The 12,364-nt window shown below is 51.9% G+C and overlaps 1 protein-coding gene across 1 annotated transcript in view; it reads left to right on the top strand.

The window, feature by feature from the left end:
* The first annotated feature begins 7,065 nt into the window (after positions 1-7,065).
* Positions 7,066-12,364, top strand: part of LBP (lipopolysaccharide binding protein) — a 25,999-nt gene continuing 20,700 nt past the window's right edge. The window contains exons 1-3 of the mRNA XM_012662816.1: positions 7,066-7,218; positions 9,423-9,537; positions 10,665-10,793. Coding sequence (XP_012518270.1) covers positions 7,095-7,218; positions 9,423-9,537; positions 10,665-10,793 — 368 coding nt within the window. The 5' untranslated portion in view covers positions 7,066-7,094. The remainder of the gene's footprint in view (positions 7,219-9,422; positions 9,538-10,664; positions 10,794-12,364) is intronic.

Raw genomic sequence — 12,364 nt, 5'->3', positions numbered from 1 at the left:
ATAAAAAAACCCTCTTTTTTTCCTGTAGATTCTGTGTGCTGGTCTCGTTTCTTGTTTTATGTTCATTCATTTATTTATGCATTGGCTGTAACCAGTGTGGCCTGCAGCACCAGTTTACAGCACAGATTCGATCACTTCTTTTTATTTCTGTAATTAATCTCTTGCAGTCCCCATGCGCCTACATTAGCAGAAAGTCTCATGGCTCAAAGTGTCCTTGGGGTTTTCTTAGTCCAGACTCCCAATGCCATGCAGAGTCTGGAGAATATATATACCGCTGGGCTGCCACACGGTGTTGCTGTCGAACAGCAACGGTTCTGTAAGAGCGTTGCCTGGCAGTATAGCCACCAATCCACCGGGGCTGTTGCTCCTGTCGCCACCACACGGTGTCGCTGTTGAACAGCTATCCTGCACAGCCTGTCTTTCCTGCCCCACACCTGGGCTCCACCGTGATGATTCCTAGTCCACGCTGTCTTCCCAGCCGTGTGCCCAAAGCAGAACACCGGGTCAGGTTGCAGAGGCCACTGGGGTTTCAGCTTCAATCACATCTTTGGGTGCAATTGCCACTTCCCCATGACTCTTCTGGCCCGGTGGGGAAGCCAGATCACCAGCCCAGACTGTCTTTGGATTTACAGTGAGTTTCCTTGGGGGCTTTGAGCCATTTCCTGCCATGGGACATCAGGGAGGGCTACCTCAGGCCATTAGATGGGTTTTTATAGCCTTGTACTTCAAATTGATTGAGTCCCGGAAGGCCTCTCTAAGCTGTACGCGTTTGGTCTGAGACCAGAAGGATAAACAACACACCTGCAGGGTGTGATGCGGACAGTGGAGTGGGGGCTGACATGGCCACATTTAGTTTTTAAAATATTTTGTTTTGACTTCTGAAAGCATCAGAAGGGCAAGTGTGGAAGGGGATGGACATAAATTAGGAATCTGTTGTTGTTATTCAGACTTCAGCCAGGTTGCTGATGGTAAAAATGGAGAGAAGTATTTGCAGTGAGCAAAGGCAGGTAAAAGATATTTATTTTATTTCCTTTTTAAAGAAAAATGCACACACTTCAGCTAACATCATTGATTCTCTGTTAAATCGAGGTAGAAGCTCCAGGGCCACACAGGAATGGAGGGCCATTGATCAAACACTCACAGGAGTCAAGCACAGCACAGGAATCATCTCGTTTAATCCTCATGGGACTCTCCTTCCCCCAAGGTGGGAATTGTTCAGTCCTTTTAGATTGAGTTACTCTCCCCAGATCATACAGCTGGCAAGTGGCAGGGCTGGAATTCCAACCCTATCTGTCATCAGAGCCCATGCTCTTTCCACTCCTCCCAGATTTTCAAATCTTGTCTGTTTGGAAGCTTGGCAAGTTTAAGGCAGGACTGCTGGGTTCGGTTGCATAGGTTGTACACTATAAAAAAAAAAGCTCTCAGCTGAGGAAACAAAAGTCTTTCTCAGATTCGTCCACCAGGAGGGTGCACGTTTTTCTATTTGTCAAAGGCTAGTGGAGGCCCCAGGTAGGAACAGAAGAACAGCCAGTGAGTCTAGAAGGAAGAGAGCAAAGGGAAGCACAGCGTGGGATGAGGCTAGGAGGCCATGAAGACTGTTAAGGACTTTGGGCTTTGTTCCAAAAGATAAGGGAAACCACTGGAGAGTCTTGAGCAGGAGAATGTCACAATCCAATTCACATTTTAAAAGACCCCCTGGGTCTTTTACCCCTGTGTAGCTGGTAAATACACAGCCCTGCCCTCCCCCTGTCCCACCCTCTCATCCTGTCCCATCATTCTCTTGGGAGATAGTTGGCCCCTCCCACACCTGCCCTCTACTTTCCCGAACATACCGGCAGACTGCTCTACTCTCCACAGAAACACTGAACTTATTTCTGGGACCTAAAGTTGGTGAGAGGAACACACGGTACCTGGGACCCTTTCTCTAATGGCTGAGAAAAGACAGTTGTTTGGGGACCAGGATTTGAGGAGCGTTCCCAGCACACTCCAGATGTTCTGCCCAGCTGCCTGCGGAGCCACTGTTCCAGCAGCTTCTCCCTTAGGCTAAGCATTGTCTGCTCCAAATGACTGCTAATGCGATTGGGGTTTCTTTGGTGGTGCTGAAAATGTTCTAAAATTAGATTGCTGGGATAGTCGCACAACTCTGTGAATATACTAAAAACCACTGAACTGTACACTTTGAGTGGGGGAATGTTATGGTATATGAAATATATATATCAATAAAGTGGTAAACAAAATGAAAGAAAAAAAAGAATTGCCCCCTCCGGACGGCCTGAACCCTCACCATCAGAGCAGCTTCCCTTCTGGGATAAGCATTGCCCTCTCGGGGTTCCTCTTGGAAATGCTGATTTATTAAATATGAGGGAGGGGTACCCCATGGGGGGGAGAAGGAGGGGACAGAGAAGGACTAACCACTGTGTTCGTTGTTTTTACCGTATCTCACTAGTGGCCATGCGTGGCCCTGCCCTGGGTCAGTCTCTTCAGGTTTGTTGTCCCATTTAATCCTGATGACAACTTCTAAAGGTAGCCAGGGTGGCCTTCATTTTCCAGATGAGGAGTCTGTAGAGGGGTAATGTGGCCTGCTCAAGGTGTTCAGAGCCTGGGCTTTGGAGTCACCTGGCCCTGGTTTCAAACATCCACCCAGCACCGCCCCCCCATGAGCTGTGTGATGTTGCAAATGTTGCTTAACCTCTCTGGTCCTCCATTTCCTCCTCTGAAAAGGAGAGATAAAGCCTCGCTGTCTTCTTTGTTGTGAGGTTATTGGGAGGAATCAGAGGGTATACTTGGTGGGCTCATGGCACGGTAGGTAAGAGCATGAGCTATAATCCCAGATGCCTTGGGTTCAAGTCTCAGCTGTGCTATTTACCAGCTATGTGACCTTGGGCAATTTACTTAATTTTCTGGCCTTCGATTTTCTCATCTGTAAAGGGAACATCATGATAGTACCTACCCCATAGAGTGTTATGAGAATCAAGTACATGGGAAACCTGTGGTACAGGGTTGACAGGAGTAGTCCAAGTTAGCTTCAATATTAATACACCCAGTTCTTCTCACTATATTGTAATGACTACATCTAGCCTGCCACGGGTGTGTTCCCAATGCCTGCCACATAGTAGGTGCTCAATAAATATTTATTTTATAAATGATCTGGAATTTAAACCAACATCTGCATGACCCAAAGCCATTATGTCAGTGATTCTCAAAACATGATCCAGGGCTGTCTGCCTGGATGGGTCTGATTCTAAGAATCAAAGCCTCTGTCTGGCCAGAAGTCTGGGCTTATCCTCTGCAGTTCAGTAACAGGCTCACAGCGTGACCGGGGCCGGTCCTCCCTGTCTAGGTCTCTGGTCCCCCATCTACAAAAGCAAGGACTCTCTGGAATTCAGGAAGAGAATTCAATAAAGTGAGCTCTGGCAAATATTAAAGAATCTCTACCGGCTGAGAAATTTTCATTTCAACAGAAATTCCTTAGGGTCCCCAAAGCCATCAAGACCCAGTAAAATGAAGCAACTGCTGGGATTTTAGATGGTGCCAATTGCAGAGGCAAACAGGGGGTGGAAGGAGGGGATGGGAGGGCCTCAAGTTCCTTAGACTCTTCCGGGGGGCGGGGGGGCTGTGTAGCCACCTGGCCAGCCCAGCTCCAGGCGGTCTCCTGGCAGCCCAAGTAGATGACACTGCACTAGATCGTCACTGACACTAGTATTTGTATTTTGGAAATCCATAGGCCTCAGGGCTCACGTGCACGCATGTGTGTCCGTGCCCCCCTGTGTGTGTACGGATCTGCAGTCGGGACTAGGGGAGGGGGCTGCCGTGAATATCAAACGCCCAACTCCAAAGCAGCCGAGAGAGATTCAGAACTGCAGGTCTTCACAGCATCATTCTCTTTCAACAAGAGCCAGTGTCCCCAGGAGTGTGGCACTGTCACAGAAAACTATTGCGAATGAGGGCGAACAGAGTCACAGAATCGCTGAGCTTGGAGGCGGCTGGGAGCTCATTTAGTCCCTCCTCCCTGAAGCACGATCCGCGGTCAGCGGCATCCTGGCATCACTATCCTCGCGTCACCATCCTGGCATCACCGGGAACTTGTTAGAAAGGCAGAGGCTCAGCCCCCTGGAAGGAACCCGGTGGGTCAGAGTTTGCATTTAAAGAAGATCCCTGGGGATTTGCCTACACAGCTCACTTTCTGACTCACTGTCCTAGTCCCCAGCCCTCATCTGCATTTGGGGGGAAAGTGAGGCACAGAGAGGGGTGGAGTTTGCCCCTCGTCCCACAGCCCATCAGGATCAGCGCCTTGACGGAGACCTGTGCAGACTTTGGAAAAGAATCAAAGCTCTCTGCAAGGGACAGGCATTTGCTACAAACGATTGGTAAGTGCAGAAGAAATGCTCACAGCTGCTGACCACGTCCACCAGGGGCCAGGAGGAACCAGAATCCAGCCCCCATCGTTCCTGGGATTGGAATGAAGGGGCTATTTATAGAGCTGGGGGACAGGCTTGGGGAAGCCAATCGGGACTAGCATCCCCAGGGTTGAAGCAGCAAAGAAAGGTGTCCAGGTATCCAAGCCCAGTGGGAGTGGTGGCCTGGGGCCAGGGGTTATTACGGGACATGGTCACCACCTGACCTGTGATCTAAGAGAAGAAGGGAACAGGAAAGGTGCCCTGACCCCTGACCTCCTGCCATGCTGTCCCTTGGCTGAGCCCAACTAGAGATGAGGGAACTGAGTCACAGAGTGACCCAGGTCACCCAGTGGGGGAGTCAGGATTCACATCCAGGGGCCCCAGAGTCCAGAAAGATAAACGAGGTGTGTTCATTCCTTTGGCAGTTATCTGCCATGTGCTGCTCGGTATTCCAGACACTGGGGATTACAAATTCTGGGTTTTCCAAGATCCTTTCAACTAATACTTTTGTAGTCAGAATTCAATAAACACCATCCTTGGTAAAAGCGAGCATTTTCGCCGCAGTAGGACTGGAGGGTGGCCAGAGTGGCGGCAGGTGTCCCGTTTGTGGAGGTGGAGAGACAGCCAGCTGGAAGAAAGGCCCAGGGGTTCTGGCCAGTGTTGGGGTCACGCTGCTCCCTGAGGCCTCTGCTGGGTCCTGGGTCATCCTCGGGAACCTTAGCCAGGGGCAGGCACCTGTGGGGGCAGAGGCCTGGCCTGGGGCCACGTGGCAGCTCTAAGGTGCAAAGGTTGCTGCTATGGGAAATTCCCACCCCTGCAAACAGCTCCAAGCGGGGACATCCTCAAACTGCTGCCAGAGGAAGAGTGACATCCATGTCCCCACAAGGCCCCCACTCTCTTCCCCACCTGTGCAGGCTGAGGTCCAGGAAGCAGAGGCCCCGAGGGACACACCAGTGAGCCTTTTCCTGCTCCCAGGTCTCCCAAAGGCCAGCTCTCTCCCATCCTTAGGCCTGCCCTGACCCTCGTTTTGGGATGGCGTCCCGCAGACCTGTGCTCAGATCGCTGGGTCACTGTGGCCACATCACTTCACCTCGCTGAGCCTCATCCTTCATCTCTGGATGAGACTAAAATACTCACCTTCGGGGGCTGCTGTGGGGATGAGAGGAGATGGGCAGCTTAACCAGCATGGTGCCTGCACATAATAGGTGCTCAAGAAACAGATGGGCTTCCTCCCAGTTCCCACAGGCTGCTGCAAGGATCACGGGATATGGAAGGCTCAGTCCTGCCCTCGAGGAGCAACCAGGCTGGTGGGGTGGAGGCTTGGGGTGAGGGCCAGACAAGGACCCCAACAAAGCTCAGTTAAAGTGACAGGGACAGCCCAGCACAGAGGAGCAGAGAGGCCTGGGCTATGGGGTTCCCTGTGCTCAATGTGGGACGTTCTGATCGTAACCTCAGCGCCTTTCGGTGCCATTTGTGACCCGTGGGTGGTCACCCTGCTACTCCTACCACATTCACTTGGTTAAGGCAGTCACAAAGACCCACCTAATTTCGAGGGAAGGGGACAGAGACTCCACCTTTCAATGAGAAGAGTACCAAAGAATTCATGGATATATTTTCAAAGGACCACAATTACCAAAAAGCAGAGAGTGTTTAATGCTGTGACAGAGAAAGCGCAAAGAAGACAGTGCAATGGTCCTCAGAGAAGGACCTTTCTCCAAGCCAGAGAAACATGGGGTGATCAGGGAAGGCTTCCTGGAGGCGAGGGCGGAGCAAAGCTCACAAATATAGGAAGTCCTGGGGAAAAACTCTATAAATTAAGCACAATCTCTACTATAAATTTTGTTTTCCAACATGAAATTTTACTATCTTTACGTACTGCAAATATAGTATTTTATATATGTGCCATTGGAAACCAATCCTTCATGAGCACCTTTCTTCAGCAAGAAATACATTTGTCCCTGCAGCGTCACCTTAAATGGCGCGTCATAATTCATTTAACCCACACCCCTTTGTCGGATACATTAGGCTTGACTCACTTCTCCCTATTTCACACATGGGCAGTGGACATCGTAGTGCAGGACTTAATTGCACTCCGACTTCATTACGTCCTTAGGGGCAAGTTCCAGAAGTAGGATTGCCGGGTCACAGGCCGTGCAGCGGTGTAAAGATTTATGAATTGCCTTCCAGAAAATTTTGCCACCAGGAAGGTTAGAAAGAGCCTGTTATCCCATGGGGGGAAACATTTATTTTTTTAAATAAACAGAGTCGAGTGTAAAGAAGACAGTTTGGAAGGCGCCAGACGAGGCTTTACTTTCTGCTCTGCCATTTGTTGGCTGTGAGATCTTGAGGGAGTGAGGTGGCCTCTCTGAGCCTCAGTTTCTTCGTCTGTAAAACCAGGCCTCCCTAGCTGAGCTCTTAAGAGACTGGCTGAGACGAGGCAAGGCCTCTGGGGACGAGTGAGGGTTTTGCACTTGGGGCCAGGCCACCCTCCGATCTGGGCAGCGACAACGGGCTTCTAAGTATGACCCGTGACCGTAATGGTGTCGCAAGCCTGTTCCAGTCCCTGTGCCTCCTCTTCCCGCTCCCAGCAGCCGCCCTCCCTCGGGAACCGCCCCCAGCCCTTGGCCTTGGCTACTTAAGGGAGCCAGGCCCAGCCACTGTTGTGACAGTCCTGGCACACCCCACTGGGAACACAGAATGCGGGGCTTGGCCGGGGCCCTGCCGTCCATACTGCTGGGGTTGCTGCTCACGTCCACCCCAGGGGCTCTGGGGGCCAACCCAGGCCTGGTTGCCAGGATCACCAACAAGGGCCTGGAGTATGGTAAGAAGCTGCCGCTGCTGGCTGGACCCAGGCTGCTCTGAGCGCGGCGGGGAGCGCACACCGGGACTCGCCCTCGGGTGGCGCAGCCGGCTGTCTCGGATTCCGGCCTTGTCACCCACTGGCAGAGTGACTTGGGCACGTTACTTGTGTTAGCTGGGTGTTCCGCCAGCAGACAGGGACAGAGGTTTGGATGCAAGCAGCTGATCCGGGCGACGATTCCGGGAGCACTGCAGGGGTGGGAACGTGAGAGCGAGGAGAGAAGGCGGCAGCGGCAGAGGGTGCGATTAAACCAGCCACCACCCCAGGTGGCTGGAACAATTCTGCTGGGAAAATTCTTGGTGAAGTTTAAAAACACGAGTCTTAAGTCCGAGCCGTGGTTACCCCCAGAGGCAGGTGGAGACCCGGAAGGGCATGAGGGAGACACGAGGGTGCTGGGACGTGCACCCTTGATCCCAGTGGTGGTCACGTGGGTGTACGAAAATTTTAAAATTACATACATACCTTTAAAATGAATGCCTATTAGGTACTTTATGTATGTTATTCCTCAGCTTTAAAGAATGGGTAAAAGTAGGGCTATTTTTAATAAGCCAAAACAAAGCCGCAGGGTTATACCATCCAAGTGGCAAGGGGACTGGGGTATTTCCACACCTCCGTGACTGATGGCAGGGTCCTGGGCAGGGGGACGTCAACTCCCCAGCACTTCGGTCCTGCTGCATGTGCCAACTTCCCGGAGTTCCAGGACAAAGAGGCTCAGAGAGGCAGACATCAGCAGCTGGAAGTCAGCAGTGACTCCCTGGAATATCAGGGACATGGGCGGCACCGACTGCACGTGCTGCTCACATTTCTGGACCCTGAATTGCCTTATCTGTGAAATGGCATAATAGCATTCCCTCAGGTAGGCTTGCTGGGAGTCCAGACTGGCCAGAGGCAGAGAGAGAGAGAAATCAGGGAAGGCTTCCAGGAGGAGGTGAGGTGGAGAAGACAGAGAGAATTACCCAGGGACAAGGGGCAGCATTCCAGGCAGAGGGGCCCTGGCATGTGCATTTGCTAGAGGGAAGAGAGTCAGTTGGAAAGAGGGGAAAGGGGAAGCTGTTGGCCATCTGTGTACATATGCCTGTCTTGGGAGCAGAATTCCAGGTCCCTCTTATCCCAGGACAGGCAGTGGGGCCTAGTAACCACTATTTGTGTTGAAACCCAAATCAGGAGAGTTTGTGTTTTGTTCCTTTCCACTCTGCAAACATACCGTATTTATGTACCCAATTCTCTATAGTTGGACATTTTGTTCCTTTCCACATTTTTAATACTATAAACCCTGCTTTGCTGGTCCAGGCATTCTCTGAGTGCCTGCTGTGTGCCAGGCACCAAGCTGGGAGTGCCTGGCACCCTCCCAGCCCCTTCTTGCTTTGCAGCTATGACATGACCCCCTTGACTGCTTGGGCCAACTCAGTGAGAAAGTATTGCTGTCATTGCTTTTTTTTTCTTTTTCTTTCTTTTAGAAAAAAAAAAAAAAAAAAACAACTCTGCCTGTTGCCCAGGCTGGAGTCTGGAGTACAGTGGTGCAGTCCTAGCTCGCTGCAGCCTCTAACTCCTGGGCTCAAGCGATCCCCCTACCTCAGCCTCCCAAGTAGCTGGAACTGCAGGCGCACACCACTGCACCTGGCTAATTTTATTTTTTTTTAGAGATGGGTTCTTGCTATTTGAACTCCTGGCATCAAGCGATCCTCCTGCCCCAGCCTCCTGAAGTGCTGGGATTACAGGCGTGAGCCACTGTGCCTGGCCTGTCATTGCTATCTGACAGATGAATAAAGTGAAGTTTGGTTGGTCACCCGGCTGGAAAGATGCCAAAGCCAGGATTCTAGCCCCCAAATCAATCCTCTCAGTTTCTTCTACGTTGGCCAGATACCATGGAGGACAGGAAAGACGACCACACACCCAAGCACACAGCACTCGTCCCCTTGGGGCATTGTTGGCAAAGTCATTCTGTTTGCTTATCTGTAAAATGGGTACAAACCTAACAATGCCACGTGAAATGCAGGGATGTCCCTGAGTGTTGCTCATGCTGTCTGGCATGCAGAGCGGTTGATAACCTGTCACTGTAATTTGTACGAAGAAGGATGTTGGCCTCTCTCCCCGGGGCAGGAGGTTTAGAGCAAGGGAGAAAGGTAGGTGGACCAAGCTGACTCCCAGCTTTTTCCTTTCCACAGCGGCCAGGGAGGGGCTGTTGGTTCTAGAGCAAGAGCTGCGCAAGACCACCCTGCCTGACTTCTCCAGCGACTTCAAGATCCGCCATGTTGGCAAGGGGCAATATTCGTTCTACAGGTGGGAGTCTCCTCCTGCTGGAGCCCTGAAGTGGCTGGGAGGGACAAGGGGGCTGGAGAGGGAGGAGGAGAGAGCCCCCAGGATTGGGTCAGGGAACCCTCCCTGGGGCAGACACTGGAATAATTCCTGGAGGAGTTCAGAAGGAAATTCTGGGATGGAATTAAGCTCCTCCATTCATTCATGCAGCAAATATTAACGAAGACCTACTGGCTGTGTGACCTGAGCCTCAGTTTCCTTATCTATAAGATGGGGTTAATACTGCTTCCTCCTTCAGAGGGATAATCTAAGATCCAGTCTAGCCACTGGATGTAGTCTGGAAGGAAAGATAGACCTTGAACTTTAAATACAGTAGCCCAACTGTTACAGCTGAAGTTTGCACATGGGGGAGACAGGGAGGGCTTCCCAGAGGAGGTGGCATTTGAGCCGAGTCTCAAAGAATGACCAGACTTGAGCAGCTGATGCTTTAAAAAGGTGTGAAATGCTTTTTGAGGGATGGGCAATGGAGAGAGGGCAATCAGGCCCGCAGCTCATTATGCCCCTCCCTGCTCACTTTGGGTGCTTCATTCATTCCTTTCTTCTTTTATTCAGTCCATCAGCAAACATTTATTGAGCACCTACTATGTAACAGTCAAAGAAAATGAAACTTGACCTTTCTTCGCCACTGACGGTAGACACTTTTGTGTCTTCTCTTAAGGCTGCCTCAGTCTTCCCCGAATCTAATTCTCCTACCTGGATGTATTGAAAGCGGGGAGCTTAGAAGGGGCTGCAAACCCAAAGGGGTGTGTCTGCGGGTCCTACTCAGGATGCCACCAGGGTCATGAGATTCGAGGTTCTGATCCTGCGTGTGCCACTGTGGGCAATCGCATCCCTTCTTTGAGGTCCTATTTCCCCCTCTGTGGAAAGGGGGAAGGAACAGGGCTGACCCCCTCTGTGATGCCCAAATGGCGAAGGAACGTAAAGTGCTTAGCATGGTCACGTATTTGCACAGTCGCAGGTGTTGGCCTGAGGCAGGTCCTGGTTGTCCAGTCCCCGCCGTGGCGGGGAGCGGGTGCAAAGGCGGGAGCAGGTCCCCAGTGAGGCTGGGTCCAGACCCGGGCGGACATCTCCCGCTGTGTGTCTCCCTCCAGCCTGGAAGTCCACAGCTGCGCGCTGCGCGGCTCGGCTCTGCAGCCCCTCCCGCAACACGGCCTGAGTCTGTCCATCTCCGACTCCTCCATCCGCGTCCGGGGCAGGTGGAAGGTGCGCAAGGGGTTCCTGTAAGTTGACGCTGCTCCCTGGCCATTGAGCCCTTGGCCATGGCCTCTGTGCTTTCCTTCTTGGGTGGAAGGTGTTCCTAGCTCATCAGGAAGACCACGTGGCACACAGATGGAGCCCAAGCCTGGAGGCAGCCTGGGGTTCGAGTCCTGGCTCTGGGACGAGTCCCCTTCCCTCCCTGAGTCTCCACTTCCTCATCTCCTAAGGGGGACAGCCTGCTTCCCTGGTCATGGGCGAACCAAATGCGATAACATGTGTCTCCTTGGTTTGCTGCCCGCAGAAGCAGACCCCAGGGCCAGAATTCCCGTACAAGGACTTATCTGGGCAGTGGTCTGAGGACACATCCACAGGGGCGTGGAGCGTGGCGGGGCAGGGGGTCAGCGTGGCGGGAGAGGAAAGCTCAGTCCAGCTGGGGAGCGCTGGGGGACAGCGTAGGACACGCCTCTGAGCTTGTCCAGCTCCGCTTGTTACCCTTTTTCCCTTTGCCCTTGGTCAAGAGCCACTCCCTGGGCCACTAACCCTCCGCACTTTGACAGCTGTCTGACTCGGAGGCACTGGATGGAAGGCGTGCTGGTCTGCTAGGGCTGCCGTAGCAAACAGACGGGGTGCTGAGACACGAACGTATTTTCTCACAGGTCTCGAGGCTGGAGCGCCAAGACCAAGGTTTCAGCAGCTTCTTGTCTTCTTTTTTTTTCTTTTTGAGACAGAGTCTCACTGTGTTACCCGGGCTAGAGTGCCGTGGCGTCAACCTAGCTCACAGCAACCTCAAACTCCTGGGCTCAAGCGACCCTCCTGCCTCAGCCTCCCGAGTAGCTGGGACTACAGTCATGCGCCACCATGCCCGGCTAATTTTTTATATATTTTTTTTTAGTCGTCCAGCTAATTTCTTTCTATTTTTTTAGTAGACACAGGGTCTCGCTCTTGCTCAGGCTGGTCTCGAACTCCTGAGCTCAAACGATCCTCCCGCCTCGGCCTCCCAGAGTGCTAGGGTTACAGGCGTGAGCCACCGCACCCGGCAGCTTCATGTCTTCTGAGGCCCCTCCTTGGCTTGAAAGTGGCTTCACTCTTGCCATGTCCTCACGTGGTCTTTCTTCTGCGCTCTGGAACCCTCTGAGAGACCTCCTCATGTCCTAATCTCCTCCTCGTATAAGGACACCAGTCAGAATGGATTAGGGTCCACCCTAATGGGCTCATTTTAATTTAATCATCTCTTTGAAGGGCCTATTCCCAGTACAGTCACATTCCGAGGTACTGGGGGCTAGGGCTTCAACATACGAATTTCGCTGGGGAGGGGTGGTGACAATTCAGCCCATAACAGAACGATTGGCAATCTCTGCTGAGTGACCCGACCACATTTACACTTTAGACCTGCACTGTCCAATACAATAGCCGCTAGCCACATGTCTTTCCCGGTGCAAGTCGAGACCTATTGTAAGTATGAAACACTGGATTGGAAGATGTAGTACCAAAAAAGATATAAATCTCATTAACAATTTTGACATTGATTCCATATTGAAGTGATTATATATTATTAAAATTAATTTCAGCTCTTTCTTTTTGCCTTTTAATGTGG

Source organism: Propithecus coquereli, unplaced genomic scaffold (assembly GCF_000956105.1).
Source record: "Propithecus coquereli isolate 6110/MARCELLA unplaced genomic scaffold, Pcoq_1.0 Scaffold780, whole genome shotgun sequence".
NCBI lineage: Eukaryota > Metazoa > Chordata > Mammalia > Primates > Indriidae > Propithecus > Propithecus coquereli.
The sequence above is the reverse complement of the archived record's forward strand: the minus strand, read 5'-3'. Positions and strand labels throughout refer to the sequence as shown.